Source organism: Gasterosteus aculeatus, chromosome 5 (genome assembly GCF_964276395.1).
Source record: "Gasterosteus aculeatus chromosome 5, fGasAcu3.hap1.1, whole genome shotgun sequence".
Classification (NCBI taxonomy): Eukaryota; Metazoa; Chordata; class Actinopteri; order Perciformes; family Gasterosteidae; genus Gasterosteus; species Gasterosteus aculeatus.
This window is the reverse complement of record NC_135692.1, coordinates 5425673-5452881: the sequence shown is the minus strand read 5'-3', so window position 1 is coordinate 5452881 and position 27209 is coordinate 5425673. Positions and strand designations below refer to the sequence as shown.

The window sequence follows — 27209 nt, the reverse complement described above, 5'->3', positions numbered from 1 at the left end:
ATATGGATATACACCTAAAAGTGTTTATCTTAAGATAGCCTAAAATGGAAAAGCTCAAGAAAAAAAATGTCTCTCTAAATGTGGACAAATACAATCCGGGATGAATTGCTATTCGAACCACCATACAATGTTTTAAATTGCAACTGCGTGCAACATTCTGACAAAATAGGAGGAACTGTGGTTGAAAAAGGCCAATGGGACGCGAGGGGCGGAGAGATGCAAGTGGACTAGTAAAAAAAGCACCAAAAGGAAAATCTAAACTGGTCAAAGTTTTCCCAGTTGTGGCAGAGAACGCAGAAGGGAAAAGTTCAAGAAAAGACATTTGGGAAATTACGTAATTTCGGTGGTGAAACGGAGTTCCGATCGGAGCCGTGCGCATTTACGCACTCGGAGAGTTCCTTGGGAGTCCAAGCAACGTTTTACCCGCCAACAATGACAGACGAGAGCATGTCCTTCACAGACCATGCGTGCAGTCCAACAGGCAGCGACAGCTCCGTGTCCCAGCATGGAGCCGATTCGGCGTCCCCGACCGCTCCAGCGGGGTCCGACGCGTGGGATGCAGCGCGCCAGCTCGGGATCGCGCCCAAAAAGGAGGGCAGCGTGGAGGCTGAGCGCTTCCCCGCCTGTATCCGCGACGCGGTGTCGCAAGTGCTGAAGGGCTACGACTGGTCTCTGGTGCCGGTGCACTCTCAAGGGGAGAGAGGACTAAAGAGCAAACCTCGTGTGAAACGGCCGATGAACGCGTTCATGGTGTGGGCGCAGGCGGCGAGGAGGAAGCTGGCGGACCAGTATCCTCACCTGCACAACGCGGAGCTCAGCAAGACGCTGGGCAAACTGTGGCGGTGGGTACACATCTATCTCAGCTTTGACCAAAGGGCAATTGTATTTCATCCAGTTTGAAGAGCACCGCTGATGAATACTGGTTTGTCCCCCAGTTACTCTTCGTCCCAAATGGAAATTTTACCTTTTTGGCGGTCATGACTCCTGATAATATTGGATAAGTACAAAGTAAATGTGCTTGTTATTAAGCATTTAAAGGATGCTGCTAATTGACTGGAAATTTGAACAACTGCAATAAACATATAAAAAAGTACTTGTAAATAGTGATGCAGAATTATAAGTTGGTGTGTTTTTGTACAATAAAAAACTATTGCAACTGATGGTGGAAATCAAGTAAGTAACAGTACTCCTGATACATAAAAACTTTTAAAATATACTATATCATACGTTTGCATACTTATTACTGTTTTACATTGTTGTGTAGCATTTTTCTATTTTTATGTATTTTTTGATATACTATTGGGTGGTTTAGTCTACAACAATACATCCAACCTTTATTATCGCAACATCTGTGTTGCGTGTTAGTTCTTGATCTGTAAAGTAATTCTGTTCAATAGTGGAGTAAAGATGAATTAGAAAATAGCACAAAATGTCAAAGTAATATGAAGGATTCTCATTTGGGATTTCCGGTCTGGTACTTTTGAGAATTCCACACAGTGAGCACAGAACATGGCGTCTGTATATATATATGCGCTGTATATATATGCGCTTGCTGCTGTTCAAAAGTACCTCCAATCCAATGACCAATGACCTTCTTCCTCAGACTCCTCTCTGAAACCGAGAAGCGCCCCTTCGTTGGGGAGGCAGAGAGGTTGAGGATGCAGCACAAGAAAGACTATCCGGACTACAAGTACCAGCCGCGGAGACGCAAGTCCACCAAGCCCACGGACGCTAGATCCGACCTCCAGGGGGACTGTAGACCCGGACTGGCCCAGCAGCAGCTGCAGCAGGGCTTGTATAAGACAGAACTAGGGGGAGGCAGGCCGGCCAATACGGGGGAAGTGCACCATCATTACCACCCAGACAGGACAGGTTAGATAACTCACAACTGAATACACTTGTTTTAAGTGCATGTGTTACCACTTATTATTATGTAAGTGCATGAGTATGATATTGATCGGTGCTTCTCTTGGTTTTGGTTTCCAGGTCAGTCTCACGGACCTCCAACGCCACCCACAACCCCTAAAACGGACCCTCACATGGGGAACAAACACGGGGACAGCAGCGCCGGCTCCGCCCCCCCCATTGGGCGGCAAAACATTGACTTCAGCAACTTGGACATCTCCGAGCTCAGCACCGACGTCATCGCCGCCATTGGCGGATTCGACGTCCACGAGTTCGACCAGTACCTGCCCCCCAACAGCCACGGCCCCGTTCTTTTGACCCCGCCAGACGGCGGCCAGGCCCACGGCAACCTCGCCGGGCCCTCCACGCTGCTGCCCGGCATCCACTCTCACTGCCACAGCGCCCCTGCTTGGACGGCCAAGGGCGGAACGCCGCCATCCAGTCGCGACGGCCGTGGGCTCCACGAGGACGCTGGTCAAAAACGTCAGATTAAAACTGAGCAGATGAGCCCGGGTCACTGCAGCAGCTCATCCTCCTCCACCCCGCCGCCGCCCAAGTACTTGTCCCTCGGCTCCCCCTCCACTTCCCCCTGCTCATCCTCCGCCAGCCAAGCTGACTACACCGACCTCCAAAGCTCCGGTATGTACAGCGCCTTCTCCGGGTACCCTGCCAGCCTGTATCAGTACCCGTACTTTCACTCCTCTCGCAGGCCTTATTCCACACCCCTTATCAACAGCCTGACCTTGGCGCCACCTCCACACAGTCCTCCCCCCGGCTGGGAGCAGCCCATCTACACAGCACTGAGCCGGCCTTGAAGAAGAGGAAACTACCCCCCCCCCATCTCAAACAGAAAAACCCATTAATGACTTTCGGAGCGAGGCCGAACAGTAGCCAGCTTTAATGACTTTTGAGAGATTCAACGACTTAAAAGAGTTCGTTCCGGAGGTTTTAAATAGGGATTTCTAAATGAATCCACTGATATCTATCTGCCAGAGCTCATTTTCTCCATCAATATAAGTAGTTACATTTGCTCATTTCCATGGAAACGAATACACAAGATAAGTGTAGTGTGAGTGTAAAGGACCATGAGGTCTATGAGCGCGAAGCTCAAACCTGCACTGGACACGAAAAGATTCCACTTGAACTCCACACTAATGAGATTTCGGTGTGTGAGCAGCACCTATTTAAGACGGGCCGTTTCACGTTTAATAGCAGTTTTTTCCACGGAAAAAACATAGTCGTTTCTTTACCCTCACCTTCATTCATGGGGTTCAGAGTCAAAAGTGTTACATTGCAACTGAATCCAAAGGTGTTTCTTGTCTTTTTCCCTTTTTTGGGGCAGAATTATATAAAGGGTCTGCATTGTTCTGTGAGGATTTCCAAGAGATACAAGCCAAGAGTTTGTTCTTCTAAATAATCTGATTAAAAAAAGTAGTAACTTTGAAAATGTCATATACGTTTTTGTGCTGATATTTCAATGGGAAAATTGATAGCACTCTCATGTCTGCTCACTGAATACGAAGGGACAAGCTGCCATTGACAGGCTGAATACTACAAGGGACCCCTTTTCTTTGTATTCACCTTGTCATTTGATACATTAAAATACATAAATAAGGTTATAGCTCTTTAAGATCACAAATCAATCCATACACAAAATAACTGGCATTTTATTTCTGGGCCGGGTTTATACATTTGGGCTTGTTTAATCTGAACCAAAACCCAACTCTAAATCCTCTTTGGAGGTAAAATGGAGCTCATGTTCAAATATAATCTCTCAAATCTTATCAAACAGGTTTCATATGATCAAAGATCTACCACTTCTGTAACCAGGAGAAGCACCATCACCATGCTCCATATTGGGATCACATGCTTGCATGTTATAGCGTAAAAACGTGTCGATCTCAACATTACACAGTGCTAAAATAAAGGAATGCAAGAGGCAGCACTCGGCGGACAGCAGGCGTTTCAGATCGGATGTTCTTGCTCCTGCTGCCGACCCGTCCCTCTCTCCTGCTGCACTAACAGTTGCTTTCCAATCCAGCAGCTGCTCCCGCTGCGTTTCCTGTGCGGAGATTAGCTGATTTCACAGTCCCGGCCCGGGTGGGGGGTGTCGGCGGCAGGGCCTGATGGACGGGACAGCTGGATTGGGGTTTTTCACGCATTGTAGCGCGGAAATGCTCGGTTGATTTATGACACATAGAAAGGAGTGTACTTGTATGGACAAATCCTATCTGACTTGTGTGCGTTTTAAAATTGATCCTCTGGGGTCACGGCTCGAACACATCACAGTAAAGTGTAATCCCCAAATGCTTCGAACATAGAAATCCAAGAAAAAAAGGAAATAAAGCAGAGCAGCATCTTTAGCTGCTCTTAATAATTATTGTCTTCAGGACAAACAAGGTGGCTGCTGAGCCGACTTCCCCTGCCGACCTTTTAACCACTTCCTGTGTTGGTCCCCGCTGGCCTGCATCAGCTCAGTGGCTCTCTGTCCGAGCGGTGCACGGCGGCGACCTGGCTCGCCAACGACAACAAGGAGGGCCAGACGGAGGCATTGAGTTTACCCTGCAGTTCTGCAGGGGCCCCTGGAAGCCAGCATGTGGAAGGGTGTGTCAGAGTGGCGAGATCATCGGGCGACATTTACAGCGCCAGTCCAGTTCACGCTGGGTACACACGGTGATCTCTTTTAGCAGGTGACTGATGGGCGCCATCTACGGGGACAGAAAGTAAGTGAACACTGGCGTGGAAGCACGTCGTGCAATGAGGGCCTCAGCATTGCTTTGTCTTTTCTAAAATAAATAATGAAAATAGTTTAACTTGTTGGGGACTACACCTATATTGAATGTTATATAGGTTTATTAGTCAATCAATCGAAGCCTTATTGCTATTGCTTCTTTAAAAGACAACCTACTTACACACACTAGAGCATAAAACAAGAACCGGCTGGCTTCAGAGAGAAATGATCTTACCAGACCTGCTCCTCATCTCTGCTTCCAGCATTTCACACCTGATCCTCTGTCTTTGGATGAGTTGCCTTGTGGGTAATGCGGGTTCCAGGCTTTTGGCAAGGAAGCATGTGTGGAAAAGACGGATGACCTCTCCGATTTTGCTGCGTCAGTTCAAATATGCATTCATTTTTATTGCTAGTCCGACAACGTTTTAGGAGCGCAATCATTGTAGCACAACTTAATGCAGAGATTGACAGGGAATTCAACCACACCGGACCAAAGTGCCAAAATAATCCTGTCACCTGTCTTCAGTATTGTCCAATGAGTGAGCTCCCAAAGGAAACATTAAGAAAATCCTCTGCTGGATAAATGGCCGGAACTACTTTCAGTATCCGCTTTAAAAGGATAATTTGCAATTATTTCAACTAGTTAGTTAATAATTAGTTTAACTAAATGAAATGCTGTAGTGTTCAAATGAACTCAGCCGAACATTTGAAAATTAGATCCAAATTGTAATTAACCCGAATAAAAAAAATCAAAACACTAGATGCCTCTTTATTTCAGATTCATCTGTATTCATTTTAAGATGTTCATGATGAAACAAACTCCCACTGTGATCAGAGTCAACACAACAATGTGTCTTTAAAACAAGATGCACAATGCAAATAAAAACAGTTGTATAGTTGAAGTGTTGTATAAATTACAATCCTGACACATTACAATCCTCTAAAGTAGCGATAACTGTCGACGAGAGAACAGCTGTCAGATTGAGGTCGCTGAAGAACCCCGTTTGGATGCAGATCAGCCACCTCCAGCTACGTCGACAGCTACGGTGATCACTCGGAGTTTGTTTGTGTGTGTGTGTTTAATGCATATTTGTTGTTAACAGCACTTTGTAGATTTCAGGTTTAACAGGGTCTCAGTGCCAGAGGTTCAACCTCACAGCGTCCTCAACAATAAACATCACGACTCCACCCGCACGCACACATAACGCCACTGTCATCAAAACTGTACATTCAATCAATCGACAATGCATTGTCTTTGTTAAGCGACCAGTGAAATGACTCTAGATTACATAATTACAATAGGTTACAGGGAAAGGGGTCCACATGGCAGATGAAAGGTAGGTGTGATGGTGTATAGCACAAAGTTTGGTAGGCGCAATCGTGATGACATCGTCGACCCTTTGGCTCCACGTTCCCGACGTTTCAGCCCCTCCATGGGCCCTCGGCCCCCGTTAGAGTTCTCCACACACAGATGGGTTCGAGCCCCTCTGTCTCTGTCTCTCGTCCCCTCCCTCCTCCTGTCCCAGTGAACCCCACCCCACCCCCCGCCCCCTCCAGCCATAGCGTCTGCTGACACACTGGGGTTGTCTCTGATCTGAATGAGACTGGGCCGGTCCGGCTGAGTCGTGGCGTCCCGCCGTCTTCAAGGCTTGTGTTTGAAATGGGCCTCCACTGCAGAGACACAGAACAACGCCGTCGTCAGCGAGAGCCAGAGCGGTCCAAGCGTTCTCCTATTTCCCCCATGCTAAATTGACAAACTTTATATTCTCACGTGTGATAATGACTTCTGTTTAAATAGCACAGGACGAGCTACTGGAGATACTACATGTTAATGCATGACACATAACTTTAATAACTAAAGAAAACCTTGGCTTCCCTTGTGCAAAGAAATACATTCAGTACGCTAATGTCCCGCACCTGCGTATTCCTGCGGCCTCATTGGTCGATTGATGACCCGCTGGAAGGCGGCTATCCAATCCCGTTGCTCGGCTTCGGTCTCGCAGGCGAACAGGAACTTCCGGTCCGGCGTGACGATGGTGATGCCGTGGTTCCAATGGTGGCCCTGGGTGGAGGAGGGTAAGCCGGACAGGACGGTGTAGCTGTTCTCCTTACTGCCGATGAAGACCTCGCCGCGGGCGTAGGCGTCCTGGGAGACAGGCGGAGAGAGTGAAGGGGACGTCCTGTGGACGGACTAGGCGACGGGGCAGGAGGCGTCTTACCAGAGGGTCTTTGAAGTACATGAGCCTCCTGTCGTCCATAGTGAACCACCTCTTCTTGAAGCCCTCGGTGTGCTGCGGCAGAGCGACAGAGACATTCAGCGGTGAACCAGCCGTTACGGCACTGCACAGGAACAATGACATATCCATACTTCCAGTTTTTTGTTAAAGTGTGGGTGGTTGCCAAGTACGGTTTTCAGCCGGTGTTATTACTATTATTCCTTTTGAAAAGAGAAACTCTCATCATAAATGGTTTTGTCATGCCTGATCTTTAACTCAAAGCATGTCGTATGAAATCGGCAGTGAAGATCAACTGGATTCAGGTTATGTAAGCAGTAAATGGGAACTCAAATTTGAGTTGATATTAATAAATGTATTGTTTTTAGGTTATGCTAAAGTTTAATGTGTAGTATCATGCAATGGTTTAAAAACTAGGCGCAATCATAGGATTTATTGGAGGCTTTTGTACTAATTCATAATTTTCCTAACTAATCCCAAAACTTTGCATTTGTTTGAGTAAAATACCAGATTATTGTACAAGCCTTAGCAGCTCAAATAACTACATCAACAATGATTTAAATGAAACATGCTGGGAGGGGAAAAAACATTCAATGAAAAGTCTTTAGCGAGTTCCAGGCAGCACAAACCTTTGGACCGGTTTTCTCCATAAATCCTTCCTTCATGAAGTTACGGGTCAGTTTGGGCACCAGCTGGAGGGGAAGAGACAACGGCCGTGAAGGATCATAGGAAATAAAAGCATGCGCTTACTAGTAACATGTGATGTGATGTTCTTGGTTTGGTAATGCGTGATGGATCACCTTTAACAATTACTTTCCTTCACAACCATTTCTCACCTCCTCGTCACTCGCTCCAGGAAAGGCAACCTGTAGGTAATGGAACCTTGCCGCCCTGATAGCGTTGAACCAGTCGACCATCTCCTGCAGGAAACAAAACAAGCCCCCTCAGTGGCGATTTGTCATGCTTGAGCGGTTTTGATCCACAGCCTCCACTTTGGGCTCAGGTGATGTAAGACGTCACTGCTGTTTTCTGCCGTGACAGTGAAGGGGGCAGCGAGGTGCAGTCAGAGGCATCTGTGCCACGTGGATGATGCAGAAGCTGTTGATAACTCCACAACAGAACAAGAGGCACAGTGACACCGAACAAACTCAGTGAACTCGCCCCGTCACAACCTGCAGTCACACTCCTCCGCCAGCAGGGGGAGCAGCGCTGCTTCTGTCTCAGGCTCCAACTGCTCTCTTTATTTGCTCTCTCAAGTCAAACCCTCTGTCTCTCTCCAAAAATAAAATAATCATTCTTGCTAGTTGCTAGTTGGAGCATAGGCTCTGAAAATCCAATTCCCCTTTCATTCCCCCGAAATGATTCTTTGCGGGAAATGATGTGATGCAAAGGTGTTCACAAATAATTCAAAGGTTGGCTTCTGACCCTCCAAATGAAACAACGTCAGAATACTTTGTAGTTCAGTCAGCTTGGTACGTGGGCTCTAACCCCATCCATGCTCCAGGGGGGACTGAGCTGAGCACAGCAGGGAGTGGGAAGTGATGACGGTAACCCCCCCCCCCCCTCCTCTGGGGTTTTCATGATTAAATTCAATTCTATTTAACCAAAACAAAAGCCAGAATAATGAAAGAAAGCAGACGTTTCTACCCACGTAGATGTCAATAAGCAGGACTGCGACACATTTCCTATATGTAATAGGCTTCGATCTTTGAAATGGATCAAGGCCAATGAAGGTCAATGTGGCAAAGCAGTGTTTAAAGGGCGTACCTTAGCATCACTGTGGTAGACAAAGATGTTCCTTGTGCTGTTGTCTTTCAAGTAGGTGATCTGGAGGCCGCAGGGGTTGCCAATCTTGGCCGGTTGGAAGGTGGCGTTGAGGGTCTCGATTTTCATCAGCGCTTTGGGATCCCTGGCCTACGCAGAGGGGGACAAGGACAACCAATAAACAACAACCACCCACTTGTTTTCCTTCATTTTTAAACACCTTTAAAAATCAGCTGAATCACCTCACTTACATCCTGCTTGTTGAAGTACTTCAGCGCCCCCTCCCTCTCTGACAGGATGAACTTTCGGCTGAGAAACTGACCGTTGTCTCGTCCTCGTTTCCATAGAAACCCTTCTCTGTACCCTGGGAAGAGAGTGAGGGAAAAAAACAAAAAGGTGTTTGAGGTTTGGAGGCTTTTTAATCAAAAGGAACATCGGAGAAGAGCTTGAACAACGGTGAGATGTTGTGATTGGTTTGTGGTTGAATGAAACCTCAGCTAAGCAGAAATCAAATAATTTGCAACTGCATTCAAAATAGGGGGGAGAACAAGAGAAAATGCCAAACAGATAAGAGAGGGGCAACTTTAGCAGGAAATGAGACAGCAAAACAGAGAGATTTTATTTGCCTCCAAAGACCAAAGAACATCAATTTTTCTCTTTTTTCCCAAGTTAATGAGACACTGTTCTATTCACAGCCTTCAATGCCGTCTATTTTTGGTAACAAGCTCCGCCCACACTGCCTCCTTTTCTGTCTTTTATCTTTTTCTGACGTGTGTTTTTTCTAATCTGGATCTATTTTGTTGGCCTAAGTGGGAGATGCCTCGGTATAATCAGGGGACCGATTTATATTCTAGCCATGTGACTGGTGATTGAACCCCAGTTATCCAGAGGGATTCATGATGAGAACATATTTCAGAAAAAAAAATTGAAATGTTTTCTTGAAACAGCAGAGAATAAAAAAAAAGAATAGTATGTTTTGAAGATATATGTGAATGTGTGTATAAAAAAGAAAGCAATGGAAAAAATGTTAAGTAACAGGATCTTACAAGTATCCTAATCTAATCCTTAACACACTGCTTCTTTCCTTTTCTGCGACATTCTCCATATTAAATGCCCACTGACATTGACTCCCCCTCCCCTGTCTTCTCGCCCTATGCGTTCCACTATATTCATGTGTGTGTGTGCGTGTGTGTCTTTGCGGCTGTGATGTACTAACATGAAACATTCACCGAGGTACATTGGCATTGCCTCATCAATCAATAGCCCTCCTTGTCCCCACCCTTGGCTCCTTCCCTGACACATTTTCTTCATCCTGTCCTTTGCATACTGGATCAATATCAACATTGGCCGCTGTGGAGGCCACGTTACTGCCAACGGTCAATCCCACACACACGCACACACGCACAAACACAGTAGCAACCAAACACACACATCCCTGTGTGATAATGAAAGTGCCACTGCTTTTGCAAACATATACACACTCACTTACAAAACCATAGAAGTAAAATAACGTTTGAAAGTCAGCGATGGACGTTTCAGGGTAGATTCATTGCAGCTCGCTGCATCCGCTGGGAAATGTTTGTCCGAGAGGTTTTCAAGGTTCTGTTTAGCGAACTGTTAAAAACGCCTGATCGACAACAAGCCGTCCATTTTTCATCCTTTTCCAAATAAACCTGGTGCACCAGTGGGCTTGAGCATGGATTCGTTTCATAGTGTTTTCACATTGGGGTGACCAAGTCGTTTCAACACACAGCTCATGAGGGTCTTCACAGATATAGTAAGGAAAAAGGTACCTGCAGAGTAAGGCTCCTGTTTTTCGATAAACTCAAACTCATTCCTCTCGTATTTGGCTCTTATCCACTGCTCTCTCAGCATCCTGGAGACCGAGGAAAAGAAAAGGCCCACACAGTTAGCGTTCAGTAATTGTCCTACAGACATTTGAATCTTTTTTTCTTCACATAAATAGAGAGAGAGGTACTCCCCTTCCTTTAAGTCAGTTTTTGTTATATTTGCTCATAATGCATAATATTGTGTATCCTGTCTGTATAGACATTGACGGGTTCAGTATCACAGACTCCAATGGCTCTTTCATGGAGCCGACATAACTGAATAGTAATTGATGCTTTCAGAGTACCTTCTGCGTAATATTGTATGTTATTATTATTATTGTTATATAATTGTAGGAGTACAAATGTGACATGTCTCATTTACAAATTCCTATTTATTGCATTTTTTAGGCAAATACAAAGAACGAGCCAAGATGCAATCCCCCTTAATCACGTATACATAATGTATTATATTAAAAGAATTTGTTTGAGATTTCGGGAAATACATTTTTTGCGAGTGAGATAACCAGATTAATATCACGGCATATCACCATGCCAACAACCTCTCTCATCCTGTTTCTGACTCCACCTTTCAGTCTCCACTTCAAGCTCTAAACAACCATTCCATCAACGCTTTGAGTGACACCTTCTGGTGACACTGGATCGGAACTAAAACCTCCTGATATCCCCTTCAGGGGAGTTGAGTGAGTGAACACGAAGAGACACCTAGGCATAGACACTGAGGAAGAAGACGCCACGTTCTTTGTTCTGTTTGTGTCTCTTTGAATCAGGTTCTGTTGAAAGGAAGGCGGACACATGAGAGAGATGGATGGACGAGGCCAAAATGTCCAAGACAATCTGTGTCACTACCTCAGCTCACACAACCAAAGGGCACGAGGTAGGAAAGGATTGAGTTAGTTTGTTGTGCTAGTCGGCGCCTTCCGAAACAGAAACTGTGATTCAATTACAAAACAATAAAAACTGATATATATATTTAAGCGATATACACACACTATAGAGAGAGAGAGGTGAAACTGTTTAATATATCTTCGTTAACACTAACAATAACCCGCTGCACAGCATGGCGTACATCGCTTTAGCACTAATCAGCATGCAGCTGAGCCTCCTCTTGAGAGGGGAGCTCGACACAGTATTAACATGCCCATGGGTAACCCAACTCTGTAGCATGGATGTTAAACAGAAAGAACTGGATACTGGACTCAAAGATGTCGGCCAGTCAACGGACTGAAAAATAAACTTTGAATACAGACGCACAACGACACAAACAGACATCTCTTTCAAAGTGGTGGTCATTGTTACGGTCATATCAAGTTCTCTTTATATATTTAACTTTGTTGTAGTACAAGAGCACAGGTGTTACTAATAACGTGAATGGCGGTTCCCTTCCCTTCATGCATCATTCATAGTACTGCTTACACCTGTGCTTTTCATGTGAAATAAAGGTCAAGATGTCTTTCATTAAAAACGGCACTCATGCAAACCAAATCCCGTCTCTCTTTACTATTTAAAGAGGGAACAGTTAAGATATAAATATCAAAATATAATATAAAATATAATTCAAGTCACCTTTGATATTCTGTCAAATAAAGGTTAAATGACACATTATACTGGTGCCATTATCGAAGCTCAGTAGAGAACTGCAGTTAGCAGTAGCAGAGGTTGTCAGCAGAGGGTTAAATGTTGGCTAACTAGCAAGTAGGCTAATGTTGTTAGCACATATTCCTCCTTTTCAGACAGCAGCTTGTAGAGTTTTCATACTGGCTGTGGCTGTTGGTGTTTGAAAGTCCCCAGAGAGAGAGAACTAGCACTTACTTGCAGTCAGAGTGTGTTGGTCTGTAGTAGAAAGCAGGAACCGTCTGCTCGTACTTGGCCTTGGCTGCATTGTTTCCTGTAGTAGCCATCAACTGAAAAGGGGACAGAAACATTGTAATTTAACATTAAATACTGTTTAAAGTGGTATTATTCACCTTATTAGAGAATATAAAGTAGATTCCACAATACAGCATTTATTATATCCAGGACCAACTAGATGTTCACCAGAACACAGTTTAGATTTTATTCTAAAAAAAGTGTCTATCATACCAGCCGTAACAGTTTTTACTGGAGATTGACTCCAAATATATAATAGTTAAAATAAAACTAGATGTTTTCTAAATAAAATTGGATGAAACAAAAGCAACATCTTTGCTGCTTTAGGACGTTATAACAAAAGTGATAATATTCAAAATATCAACACTACAACAACATCTTCAGAAGCAGGATTAATGAATTGGCTACATGGCATGTCTACGCTCTTCCCTCGTACTACCTACAACGTTTCATCCAGAGATAATCCGTGAGCCCATCCCTCAACACACCTCAGCGTAGCGCTGGGAAGGAATGCAGCATGGGTGTTGTATTGTGTCAACCAAAACCCAAATCTCTAAAAGGAATTAACCCCTGATGTGACCTTTAGAACCTGATATTGATTTCATCAAGGCAAAAGATCAGGCACCATTCAAAGTTACCTCTGCTTCATAGGGACCAAGGTGCTAGTGACAGTTACTCTTCAACAAATCATACAAATGTTCAAGATGGCGTAATTTACATGGCAACAACAAATGGTACCCAAAAGTCCAGCTTTTTTCTCTCTCATATAAAACCAAAAAGCTGGGGCCTCATTAATCAAAACATAACCCCAGTAATAACTAGAACTAATCTAATTTGCTCTTCAGCCATATGCTTGTCCACGTGCAGGGCCATGTACAGACGGAAGAATAATAATCAAGCGAATACAACTGTGGCCTTTTTACTAAATTGTCTCCCATGAGTGTGGATGTGCAGCTGCGGTGGCCTCAACAAAAAAGCCTATAACTGCAATTACAGAAGGGGTGATTCAACACGGACGTCACTTCTGTTTTTTTCCTGACCCTGCAATCCAATCCAGTTGTCCAATCAACTAGGACTATTTTCATATTTAAAACAGGCACCACTCCAATGTATTGCTCTTACATTTGAATCTTGCTCTCTTTTCAACCACCTTTTAAAATCACACTCACTGTCCGCCTTTGTCTCCAACTTCTGTTTTTTAAAACCATGACTCATGCCAGCATCACCTCCCCCACGTCCTTTTTGTCACCAAGTGGTGGTGTTAAACCGCTACCACGATTCACTGCGGGGACCACTTCGCTCACTTCACAAGCAACATTTTGGGCTACGGTCTTACGGATTTGCTCACAGAGCTTGTGTTTCGTGCTGATTTCTGAAGGGGCATCTTTGCCAGGTACACAACAGCTTTAGCTTTTTTTTGTACACACCAAAAGAAAGTGTCTGACTCATGTAACGGTGCTTCATTGAACCCTGTGAGGGAAACCTCTCCTCCCAAAGGTTGTCAGCTGAAGAGCAAGGTGTGAAGCACATTTCTTGGTCATTTGTATTGGGTATAATAAGTCAGATTAGATTCTTCTATTCTTTGTTGTAACCAATTGTTTTATAAAAAAAAAAAAACATGCGTCAGCATGAAACCACTCCGGCTTTAAATCAGAAACATGTTTCCTCATCCTGCTTTATTTTCATATTGTTAAGAAAATGCACCCTGACTAGTTTGTTTCCATGGAAACGAAAAAATAATACTTCATCATCAACATTTTGGAAGATATAATATGAGACTCTTAAACTGTGCACAGTCTATGGTCTTTAACCGATCAAGCACAAAAACCTTTGTTTGTAATGAAGAAACAGGATATAATGTGTTATCGGCTGTTTTACTTGAGATTTATAATGCCTTAAGCACAATAGATTTGGACAAAGAGAAGGGGAAGCTCCCTTTCATTTAAGCCGAGTACATGTTTTGGATAGATTTTTGGGATGCGAGCACGATGCACGTTTGCTACCACTGCCCTACCTCGACCTCGCTGGCGTCCCACGTGTCCTGTACAGACTTGACCCTGCTGATGTGGGGGATGCTCCGGTGAAGGAGCGAGCAGGCCTGGCAAACAAACACACCCAATGTCAGCGACGCCCAGTCCGGCTCTGCAGGGGACAGAGAGAGAGAGAGAGAGAGAGAGAGAGAGAGAGAGAGGCCGTCGAAGCAGGGAGGTGAAGGGGAGGGGGAGTGAGGTGAGCGAGAAACAGAGGAGGAAATTAGGTGGGACAAAAGGACGACAGAAAGGGCGGCGGTGGGGTTGAAAGAGATAAAAGAGGAGGGGTAAGAAAATCTTGTCATAAAAGCGCCGCAACAAAGAGAGTAATAAAAGGGAGCAGGACACCGAAATGGGATTCTGGGGAAATCCTTTTTAGTTTACTGGCAGCATGAGATCTGATCAAAACTCAGCCGAGTTATCAGGTTATCAGGTTAGTTACATCACCAGAACTGCAGACAGGCTCACAGTTGTGTGTCCAATTGGCCATGCAATATTTTGAAAAGGAAGCAATGGAAAAGGACAAACATGCTGGAAATGCACACACACAACATGTGCTTTCTGCCAACTTGAGCATGTAACTAAACAAACACTTTGACTGCAGCTCTACAGCTTCATCAGCAATAGACAAAAAAACAAGGATGAACGTCTTGGTAGAGGTGGTTCTAGTTTAATTTAGCTTACATCTCTACTGTTTATCAAAGAAAAATGAAAACAAACACACAACATATACATACAAAAGAAAAAGAACAGATCAAAAGTTCAGAACCAGAGCATTCTCTCTGACTGAACACAGAACATCTCTAACCTACATGTCTAATGTAACAGGTAACAGGCCCGTCTGCAGCTCCTGCAGCAAGGCTGCAAGTGAACAAACAGGAGGATGGGGAACAGGCTGTTTTATACAGCTTCATGAGGTCAGATATCGGTATATGTTGACCCCCTGCTTTGGGTCGGATTAAAATATCTCAACCACTGTCGGATGTGTCGGCACGACATTTAGCAGAAGTCAAAGTTTTCACTTATCTGTCTCAACATCTAAAAGAAAGGAAGCAGAGCCTGCAGAGCTGCTAGCCCCGCTATACGCCTTCGCTCAATAAATCATGATCGATTGATCGATAAGCAAAACTGTTGATGATACATTTGAGTTGCTTCAGCAAAAAAGTATTTTGGTTCTATAGTTTGCAAGCGTAGCATTCATTAGAGCCTTGTCAGTAAGGCCTAGAGGATGAGCTATTGTTGTAGGCCTTGCTTCATACGATAGTTTGTATGATATGTTATGGAGAAAATTAGACAGACACACACAGTCTTTTCAAAATGAACATCTGTCCTCACAGGAAACTACTTAGTTTCACATTCAACTTTGAAAGGCTCAAATCTGACTTGGTCTTATATGCTACCGTATCAGGCAGACTCCATCCACCATGTTTGAATATGTGCCCCTGTGTTTTTTAGCACGTGTTGGCATGTACTGCGTATGCGTGGCTCAAGGGGCCGAGGGCAGCGCGTCCTCAACGGGCAGCACTCAGAAGTCACCATATTGTCTCTCCTCCTCAATTTCTCTCTGCATCTGTCCTTCCTCACACACGGAGGGCCTCCTTAGCACGGTGCACCACAGCCATGTGAGTACATGAGCAGAGAGAGTGAGTGTGATACTCATGGGGATCTCCTCATTTGAGAGTCAAAGGAGAGAGGGAGAGCAGGTGGGGGCAACAGAACTCTGCGTTTCTCTGTCCTCTGGAGGCTGGAGATGGAGAATGGAGAGCGGCAGCGGTGATGAGGAGTTGAGGAGGAGAAGTGGGAGCCATGGAGGAGGGAGAAGGGAGAAGGAGGAAGAGTATGGGTTCATCGTGTGGAGAGATGATGTGAGTGCACAAGATCCCCCTGGGGCCGTTGCTGGCATCCACAATACGCTTTCTTTGATTTATCTTTCTTAATCCATGACAACTGCTAATTATACTTTTTTAATGTAAATGTCAACTAATCTTTTAATCCCTCTGGCTTGCGATCAAGTACAAAGCACAGTAGATGGAGCTTTTATGCGAACAAATCAAACCACTTTTTTTAAGTCCTTACATGTTGCCAGCAACACACACGCGCACGCAAACACACACCAATGCACACAACCACTGCTGACACAAAAACCCACAACCAGTCATTCGGAGGTGAGGTCATCGTTCTCTGAGTCAGGCCTTATGGAGAAGCAGACAGCACTCATGGAGATTACTGTGGCCGCAATGAATGACTAACGACACACACACACACACACACACACACACACACACACACACACACACACACACACACACAAACCCAGGGTTGCCTCCTCTACATGTTCATTGGAGATGTTTCACATCAGGATTACTGGGAACAACAGATGCACGCTCCTCGTAGTGAACAGGAGCAGGGGAAGTCCTGGTGTGGTGTGACTCCGCTGTTTGTTTGCCGGTGCATATGCTGTTTGTTCAAGAGCTGCTGCTCGGCCTCCGAGGAACTGTAAGGCTCTTACGACTCGTTTGTTGGAGAAACAACAGAGCTTTTGATTCCAACCACACTAGTCTGAAGAAAGAGGGCCCTGTGGCGTTACTGCAGGGCAGATGCGGGATAAATTAATAACGGAGGGGGGGTTATACAATGGCAACCCCTATGCCTGTGAGCATAAGCAGGCACTTTTCTGCACCTACAGCCTTTTCATTTGTGTGTCTGGATGTCTGATTTCTGGTGGGGGTTAATAACCAGACAGTGGGGGCCAGCAGAAGTTGTGACCCCTTATGTCTTGGCTCAACCCCTAAAGGCAGTACCACAGGCTTCATGTTTTTCAGCAGCATTGGCTGTTGCAGCAAACCAGGGGGAGGAGCCAAGACAATGCTGCCCAGGGGGCGGCTCCCAAGCACGGAGCAGCAGATTGAGGGGACCAAGGACTAACGTAACAGAGGACACCGCCTCCACCGATGATGGGGAATCTCTAGGGGTGTAACGATTCATTCACTGAATCGATTAATCGATTTATATTCATGCCATCCCACTGAATCGATCTGTGCTCCGCAAATCGGCATTCCGGACGACATATATTGATTACAAATCAATCGAAATGGTACATAACCGATTGTATCAATACTTGGAAACTGCACATTGGATTAAAGTACAAAAACTGTATGGATGTGTGTTTGTTTTTTAGCACTTTAGACACGTTAAACGTTACTGGATTCAGTCTGCCTGTCTGTGACGTCATCAGTACGCAGCAGCAGCCGCGCGAAACTCGGAACAACAACAAAACACAGCGTGGAGGAGACGACTGCAAGCGAGACATTTACAAACCAACTTATCGATCCAGCGTGTGGAAACATTTTGGCTTTTGCAAACACGGAGGTGTTCTAAATAAGTCGGTCTTTGTTTGTAGAATATGTAGAAGCCAAATAAAAAACACGGAAACACGACGAATATTTCCGGCCATCTACTAAGGCGCCGTGGGATTAAACAACGGCGACAGTCAGGCACCTCTAGCAGCGTCACCGCTGCAGCAGCAGCAGAAGGTAACTCCAGCTCTGCAGACACCTCAGGCCTCGCCAGCACGAAACTCGGCATCACAGTAACAATTGCCAAGTTTATCTGTAAAGACATGCGACCCCACAATGTGGTTGAAAATCCGGGGTTCTGTAAATTGATCCAAACATTGTGTAATTATTGTGTAATATTTACATTGAAAATGGCACTTGATTCAAATACAAGGTTAATACATTTGCTATTAATTGTTGTTTGCTTGTTTATAATATCCATAATTAATTTAAACCTGATTTCCTTACAAGAAACAACAGGGATCTCTTTGCCTGCACTGTCCAGTAAAGTTACTGAATCCATTTCAAGTCACTGAATCGAATCGAATCGAATCGTAAATCGTACGATAGGTGCTCAGTGTTGCTAGAAATGTTGAACATCTCCAATCTGGCAACACTGAGCACCTGGCCGCCTCCACTACTTGCATTGTGTACAGCACGTGACATCTGCAGCCACGCCCCCCCCGCGGCGAAGTGTCCTCTTTTTTCGGGTTGCCAGATTGGAAATAGTGAAGTATCGTACCAAAGGCTCAAAATGGTCGTATTTGGAGGATAATTATCTTGTATCTGGCAACATTGAGATCGGTCGACCAATGACTGTTCTCTCTACAGTCAGAGCTCGCGCAAGAAGGTGGAACGTAAGGGAGACACCATTTACAACACTTAAGGGCGGAATAACTAGTTTGTGAAAGACCCAGAGAAACACAAATATCCGACGAAGCAAAATCCCAGACGTCTTTGGAATCCCTGCCGGACGCATTTTTTAGGTCTCAAAAAGAGGACATGTCCGGAGAAAAGAGGACGTCTGGTCACCCTAGCATAACGCAAACCCAGGTAAAACGTTTGACTGCAGTATTTTATGCGTCTTATAATCCGGTGCGCCCCATTGTATGAAAAATGTTCTAAAATAGGTCATTCATTGAAGGTGCGCCTTTTAATCCGGTGCGTTGTATAGTGCGGAAAATACGGTACTGCCTCCACGTTCCCCTGGGTTGTCACATTTGGTGGGGAATGTGGGCATGGTGATCCGTCACTTAAAGATTCAGAATGAAATAGGTACACTGAGAGAGACACAAGCAGTGCTACAGTGGACTCATTAGCAAAGCCCGTAGACACGCATACACAGGAGTGATTGAGGTTGACTGTGAGACCGGTGAGACAACCTCGGAGAACAAAAACCTCTCAGATGTACCATATCAAGCTTTTAAAGAAAGGGCATACCCCTGACAGGGTTTCAATGGCAACCTTAATTGTTGGAATCCCAGACCCTGTCCTTCCACAGGTACCTTAAGCCCTCAGTTAGGCCGGCCCACTGACATCACATGGCGGAATTGAGCAGTCAGTTCAAGGATATGTTTTCCGACCTTCCTGGAAGCACCCATGTGGTTGAACGCAACATAATCAACGAACCAGGAAAGGTGAAGCTTCGACCATATTGCATCGCAAAGGGAAAAAAGGGAGACCAAGATATGGAAAATGGGGTTATTGAGGAGTCCCATAGTGCCTGTTGCAGCTCAGTTATTCTGACGCACAATCCAGGAGGCACTGAGAGATTCTGTAATGATTTAAAAAAGTTAAATTAAATCTCAACGTGATGACTGAGTTGCTTGAACGATTAGATACAGCCTGGTTTGTGTGCCCTCACTAAAAGAGCCAAGGGAAAAGACTGACTTTGCCTGACTGTGCCCCAACTAACTTTCAAAGGTTGATGTATCAGGTTCTCCAACTTCATCTTGAGTATGCAGCATCCTACTTAGATAGACTGCCAACGTAGTCTATCTGAGATCCCCTGACTTGGGATGCTTACAGAAAGCGGGCCTGACTACCAATCCTGAAAAGTACCACCTTGGTCTCGAAGAGGCAGAGTACCTCGGCTGCACTATTGAGAGAGGCAGGCACCACTTGCATGTTCTGATTCAGGCGTCACCTTCAGTGGCTCATTGATCAGGCATATTCAAAAAGGTGAACAGTAATCATTCTGACCCACCACACACTAATGCATGTTCACGCCACTCCTTGCGTCGAGTTCATTTGAAGCAGATTTGACTAATAATACTACATTTAGCTTTTTTTCAGCAGGTAAGTACTACTGTCCATGACAAAGGGCTACTGATACCTAAATGCATGCTATTTTAACTTTTTCACCAGTGTGTAGTAATTTTACTGACTATACTGAATACCTTTTTGAAAAGGTTTGATTGCTGCTAGTACTCTCCAGTTTTTCACCAATTTGAAGGGCAACTGGCTAGGTGTTAAATGGGTGAATACGGCACCACAAAACAGGAGATTCAGGACTCTTTATTCCCTCGATTTAATCTTACTGAATTGACTTCTCTCACAACAGGATGGCGTAAATTGTATTCAAATGCTGACTAAAAAAATACTTTATTTCAAGTTGAAAATCGAAATGCCTAGGGGCAAAACAGGGATCAGGACACGAGCAAACAAAACACATTCAAAGAAACTGACAAGGGACACACATGGTTTAAATACACTGGGACGGTGCAGGTGATTTATCAGTGGTGGAATCAATCAAAGACACGGCAGACAATCACAGAGGCTGACATGCCAGGGCAGGAAGTGACACTAACCAGGTACAACGAGAGGCAGAAAACTACAAAATAAAACAGGAAATATAATATGATATATTCTTATCCTTTTTGTAAAAGAAATATTAAATGTCCTGTTTAACCACACATTAAACAGGACAACATGATCCTGCCTTTCAGCGAGGGAGGAATGCAACTTGAAGAAATTTCTTTGGGAAAACATACAGTAGTATTTTTTTCACAAAAAGTATCATGGGGATTTGAGCATGAGGTGTATCCATCAATTGGCCGCATTGGGGGGTAAAAAAAGGTTGAGTGCTGCAGATATGCTATGGCTGAGAAACATATCCTTACAAATGTAAATTTAGAGTGAATATTTATAACTAAATAAAACAAGATAAAACATTAATGTACAGATAAGGACCTGAGAATAACAGTCACAGGCTATTTTTGTTGCAATGGGAAAAGGAAGTATTTATTTCTGTGTTTTGTTACTTTCTTTTGAAAAAACATTGAAAAACTATGAATAGACTGCCATAGGAGCCCATACTCCTCCTATCTAATCATAGTTCCTGCTGTTTCAGCTGTTCGACAAACATCTTCTTCACACCTCAGAAGACTGCTGAGGCTCCTCTCCGGAGGGAATTGCTCATTTATGTGTCCTTAACGAAGGGCAGAACTACAGCGATGCTGAGCTATGGAGAAATCGTGACGTATAAGCTCCCGGGCTCAACCTTTGAGCAGATGCATGGGGGTGTGGGTGGGCACTAGCAAAGGTAAGGAAGGGCACTGTGAGAATGGAAAAAAACACCTGGATGGGGGGAAAGAGAAAGAAAAGAAAAATAGTACAGTGGGGTTTCTATCCGGTTAATGGAATCTGTATCTGCGATGGGAAAGTAAGGTAAGAGTTTTTGCTCTGTAAGGTTGCATATTCACATTAAATAGTCTAACAAAATGTCTCGGAGTTGTGACACCCATTAAAGGGTTATAATACTTGCCAATAAATATTTTAGAGACATGCCTAAGTAACACACGTGATCCTTGAGTCATTGGGAAGACGCGACCAGAATTTTTCTTGATTTTAATACTGCATTAACAGCCGCCCTTCATCAATCATATAACATAGCTCATTGGTTGAAAGTATACATCTATAGAACGGTACTGCTGTTCAAACTACTTAACTTACCTCCTTACATCATCTCAAGTATCCTTAGCTTACTCCTGATCAAGTACACTGCATGTCTGTTTACTTTGCTCTGTTGAGATGATATGTGGTGTTTTGAGCTGTAATTAAACTTTTCTTTCTGAATAATTCAGTGGGATAAGGTCCTATTCCCTGTTGTAAACATGACATCCATTGTAGTCTGTCCATCCCGGGAGAGGGATCTCTCCTCTGACGTTCTCCCTAAGGTTTCTTCCCATTTTTCCTATTTTGGTGGCGTTTTTCCTGTGCCGATGTGAGGGTTTCGGGACAGAGAATGTTGCATGTGTACAGACTGTAAAGCTCTCTAAGGAAAATTTGTAATTTGCAATTTTGGGCTAGTTCTTTCAGTCATGACCCATCCTTCATGACCATAGGTGAGGGTAGGAACGAAGATTGACCGGTAGATCGAGAGCTTTGCCTTCCGACTCAGCTCTCTTTTCGTCACAACAGTGCGTCAAAGCGAGTGCAATACCGCCACCGCTGCTCCGATTCTCCGGCCAAACTCACACTCCATCATCATCTCACTCGTGAACAAGACCCCGAGGTACTACTCCTTGACTTGGGGTAAGGACATATTCCCTACCTGGAGTAGGCAATCCATCGGTTTCCTGCTCAGAACCATGGCCTTAGATTTAGAGGTGCTAATCCTCATCCCGACCGCTTCACACTCGACTGCGAAACGCTCCAGTGAGAGTTGGAGGTCACAGACGGAAGATGCCATCAGGACCACATCATCTGCAAAAAGCAGCGATGAGATCCGTAGCCCCCCGAACTGTAGACCCTCCTCCCCCAGACTACGCCTCAATATCCTGTCCATGAAAACCACAAACAAGATTGGTCACAAGGCGCAGCCCTGGCGAAGGCCAACCCCCACCGGAAACGCCTTCGACTTACTGCCGAGCACCCAAACACAGCTGTTGCTTTGGGCGTACAAGGATTGGATGGCCCCAAGCAAGGACCCCCTCACCCCGTACTCCCGCAGCACCTCCCACAGTTTCTCTCGGGGGACCCGGTCATACGCCTTCTCCAAGTCCACAAAACACATGTAGACTGGATGAGCATACTCCCAAGCCCCCTCTATGATCCTGGAAAGAGTGAAGAGCTGGTCCGTTGTTCCACGACCAGGACGAAAACCGCATTGTTCCTCTTCAATCCTTGGTTCGACTATCAGGCAAACCCTCCTTTCCAGCACCTTAGAGTAGACTTTACCCGGGAGGCTGAGTAGTGTAATATCCCTGTAATTGGCACACACTCTCTGGTCCCCCTTTTTGAAGGGGGGTACCACCACCCCGGTCTGCCACTCTTTTGGCACTGTCCCAGACAAGACGCAATGTTGAAAAGGGCGTGTCATTCAAGACAACCCCCAACACTCATTGCTTTTAGCATCTCTGGACGGATCTCATCAATCCCCGGGGCTTTGCCACTGCGGAGTTGTTTGACTACCTCAGTGACCTTCACCAGGCCAATTGACGATGATCCCTCCTCCGCCTCCAGCTATAGTATATATAGCCATAGTTACCCCGAACTCCTCCCATACTCGCTGCTTTGCCTCCATCACGGCAGAGGCTGCTGCCCTTCGAGCCTGTCGGTACACTGCAACTGCCTCCGGAGTCCCACCGGATATCATAACCCGGAAGGCCTCCTTCTTCAGTCGGCCGGCTTCCCTGACCACCGGTGTCCACCACGGGGTTCGAGGGTTACCGCCCCTTGATGCACCTAAGACCTTGAGGCCACAACTCACTGCCGCAGCTTCAGCAATAGAGGTTTTGAACATACACCACTCTGGTTCAATGTCCCCTACCTCCACAGGATGTGAGATGTGAGAGAAGCTTCGCCGGAGGTGTGAGTTGAAAATCTTTTGGACCGGGGCCTCCTCCAGACGTTCCCAGTTCACCCTCACTACGCGCTTGGGTTTACCGGGTCTGTCCCAAGTCTTCCCCCATCCTCTGACCCATCTCACAACCAGATGGTGATCAGTTGACAGCTCTGCCCCTCTCTTTACCCGAGTGTCCAGAACATACGGCCTCAGATCAGACAATACGATTACAAAATCGATCATTGATCTTTGACCTAGGGTGCTCTGGTACCACGTACACTTATGAACATCCTTATGCTCGAACATGGTGTTTGTTATGGACAATCCGTGACTTGCACAGAAGTCCAGTAACAAACACCCGCTCGGGTTCAGATCAGGGAGGCCATTCCTCCCAATCACGCCCCTCCAGTTATCTCCATCGTCGCCCACGTGCGCATTGAAGTCTCCCAGTAGGACTATGGAGTCCCCTACTGGAGCCCCATGCAGGACTCCATTCAGGGTCTCCAAAAAGGCTGAATACTCTGAGCTGCTGTTTGGTGGATATACACAGACAACAGTCAGAGTTTTCCCCCCCACCACCCGAAGGCGTAGGGAGGCGACCCTTTTGTCCACCGGGGTAAACTCTGATGTAGCATCACTCAGCCGGGGACTTATGAGTATCCCCACACCCGCCTGGCGCCTAACACCGTGGGCCACTCCGGAGTAGAATAGAGTCCACCCCCTATCCAGGAGTGTGGTTCCAGAGCCGAGGCTGTGCGTAGAGGTAAGCCCCACCAGATCCAACTGATAACGCTCCACCTCCCGCACAAGCTCCGGCTCCTTCCCCCCCAGAGAGGTTACGTTCCACATCCCCAGGGCCAGCATCTGCCGCCCAGGTCTGTTCCGTCTAGACCCCCCTAGAATTGAAATTGAATTCCCTATTTTTCTCACTGCAGCCAGTCAAATGCAAATATGTGCTAAATATGTGTATTAGTGTAAAAGTGTTGTATGCAACAAGTTACACTGTTCGGCCACTAAGCAGAGAATGTTAGCGAGAGTATATTACTCACTTTTACACGAGCTGTGATCAGTCCCCTTTTAGTTACCAGCTTCACTAATTACCTTGCAGCTGTTGCCCACCACAGAGACAGCTGTCCCACCTTTGCTTCACTGAGGCTAAATTTCATCACATTATAATTATAAAAGCAAAAACGGTTGCTTTTCACAACCTGATGAATAATCAAAGCCAATGCGTCCTTTGGGCACTTTGGATCGTTGCACAACAGTTTCGGCCAAATAAAATCCATATGGATATCGCTAGTTGCGCTAATTTGACCCTAACAAGGCTGAGAGTCTGCAGCCATGTGTATAGTGTAAAGTGCTTTTAGCCAAATGCTCACGCTAGCATAGTATTAGTTGCATAATGTTTACATGCCAATGTTTAACTATTGTAATGTTTACCATGTTCACCAAACTTAGCTTAGCATCTTAACAGGCTAGTAAACGAGCTTAATGAGGAATACTATGTTTATCTATTGTCTCCAAATGGCTCTCAACATGGCGATTAATGACCCAATGGCTAATTGGTAACAGCCATAACAGCGTTGTGCGGAGCGATGTCCATGAGAGAACCAGCTGGGTAAGCTCACATGCACTGAATGGCACGCTTGGTAACACACACAGCGAAAGAGAAACCTCAATTCCCTGCTTAGGTAGACATGACATGATGTTATATATAGCCATTTGCTGTTATATTAATGCTGTGAATATTGTAAATAGAAACTTTAATTAGTGCCATCAGTTTGCAGCATTAGGGTCATAAACAAAGAAAAATTAAGGAATCATTCAACTATTATAATTTCCTCCTGCAAGGTGCCTGAATGAGCCAAATGTCACAGCAATGCATCCAACTGTTGTTGAGACATTACGATATGCAAAACTTGAATATCTGGAAGAAACCATGTGCTAATCCATCCAGACATTTTGTAGGGTAATGTTTTAGCTGTTGGTGGTGCTGGAGGGAAAGTGAGAAGATCCCCAAAATGTGTAGGATTCTTCCTCTGGGAACCATTGAACGTCAACCAAGTTCCATGGCAGTTTAAGATGCAATAGTTCTGAAGATACTTTAGACCAAGTGTGAATGAACTGGCTATAACTGGAGGATCATCATCCTCTGCACAAAATGAAATCCCTCTCAAAGTGTCCTTTGCTCAGAACAAAGCTATCTAATTCCACGAGGGCGCCTCTGGCCCCAAAAGCTGCTCCCAAAGAGACGGTCCTCAGAGGAGCCATGACCAGGACCGAGGGACAGGAATCCTGGGCAGAATTGGCGCTGGGCGTACTGCCCGAGCCTCTATGGCCACCCACTGGTGTATTGCCATTTCAGTTAGAGGACTGTGGGAAGAGGGGGGATTTGAGGAGGGACGCATGGGGAGAGAATAGAGAGCGAGAGAGGATGGAGAGAGGAAAAGAGGCTTGATGGAGAACAGCATAGCTCTGTTATGCACACGCGAGCACACACACACACACACACACACACACACACACACACACACACACACACACACACACATACACACACACCTAGTAATTAAAGGGCAAGCATGGTGTTGCTGACAGTTTAGAGCATGATGACACCAGACCACAACACCAGCTAACACACACTGAATACACACACACACATTAACCATGGAGGGGAAAGTTGACGTGTCTGTGTGTGCACACCCTTATACACAATGACAGCCATCGACACACAAACACACACACACACACATGGGAGTGTCAAATATCGTTTTTGCCTCTGACTGAGTCCAGTGTCTTTAGGCCATAATATACCAGCAGAAATGGGTGTAGATGAGGCTTTAAAAATCATCCCCGGACCCTTTTTGTTTGGCTTTCTGCAGCACCAGTTGGCTCCTTCCCCCCATCCACCTCGTCCACCCATCTTACACGCATCAGTGGAACCGCGTCTGCATGCATCGGCTTACACCGGCATCACCACCGGGCTCGGAGGCAGGGGGGAGGCTTGGGGAGTTGCCTACCTGGATTGCCGCAGTCCGCGCACGTCTCGTTGCCCGGTCTCGCCAGCACGTCTCTCAGGAGCCGGTTGCTCCCCTCCGGTTCCAGCGACATGGTCAGCGCTTATCCGTCCAGCCTCGCTGCAGCGGGAAGAAGCCGGAGCAAGAACATCCGCTGCTGGAGACAGACAGACAGGCTGACTGACTGACTTGCTCACCTGTCACCTCACAGTTAAGCAGAGGGAAGAGGGGACGAGACTGGAGGATCCGATCCGTTGCTCTCTCTATCGCTGTGTCTCTCTCTGAATAATAATCAAACACGTTCCCGTCACCCCCTCCCTCCCTCCTTTCTCCTCCCCCCCACCTGCCCATCTCGTATTCCTTCCTCTCCACCCATCATATCGTATGAAAGTGAGACATCCTGCGGTAGACAATAAGAACACATTTAATTGCGCATCCCGCACCCATGAAAATGTCTTTATCTCTAACAATACGGACTTTTAATTATTTTAAATTTAAAACATGTTGTAGTGCAATTTATTATTGCATAGGCATATTTCTCGAGACAGTACGTATCATGGTGCGTGTGAGTATGTTCCTTGATAAAATATTTGAATCATTGCGCCATCTTGTGTCGTATAGTGCATTGTTAGCAAGCTTTCTCTCGATTTACGCAGGGTTATTGATTATTTTTCTGTTCTTCTGTTCTC

General features: G+C 45.5%; 2 protein-coding genes across 4 annotated transcripts; one reads left to right on the top strand and one right to left on the bottom strand.

Annotated features, from left to right (window-relative positions):
* The first annotated feature begins 80 nt into the window (after window positions 1-80).
* On the top strand, window positions 81-3352 carry LOC120819241 (transcription factor Sox-8-like). Of its 2 annotated transcripts, XM_078102745.1 has the most exons (4): window positions 81-842; window positions 1604-1872; window positions 1987-2544; window positions 2615-2781. In XM_078102745.1, the coding sequence occupies exons 1-4, from the start codon at window positions 433-435 to the stop codon at window positions 2644-2646; spliced, it is 1269 nt and encodes a 422-aa protein (XP_077958871.1). In that variant the 5' UTR covers window positions 81-432; the 3' UTR covers window positions 2647-2781. The 2 variants fall into 2 exon arrangements, with proteins under 2 accessions (XP_077958871.1, XP_040032392.2); XM_040176458.2 differs by having other exon boundaries at window positions 1987-3352.
* A 2052-nt stretch (window positions 3353-5404) lies between these two features.
* LOC120819238 (arf-GAP with dual PH domain-containing protein 1) lies at window positions 5405-26838 on the bottom strand. 2 transcript variants are annotated; one of them, XM_040176453.2, is made up of 11 exons: window positions 26524-26838; window positions 14365-14492; window positions 12294-12385; window positions 10428-10510; window positions 8886-8998; window positions 8638-8784; window positions 7707-7790; window positions 7500-7562; window positions 6856-6927; window positions 6554-6782; window positions 5405-6307 (listed from the first exon to the last, which is right to left on the bottom strand). In XM_040176453.2, the coding sequence occupies exons 1-11, from the start codon at window positions 26612-26614 to the stop codon at window positions 6279-6281; spliced, it is 1131 nt and encodes a 376-aa protein (XP_040032387.2). In that variant the 5' UTR covers window positions 26615-26838; the 3' UTR covers window positions 5405-6278. The 2 variants fall into 2 exon arrangements, with proteins under 2 accessions (XP_040032387.2, XP_040032386.2); XM_040176452.2 differs by having other exon boundaries at window positions 8877-8998; window positions 26524-26836.
* Window positions 26839-27209: the final 371 nt, after the last annotated feature.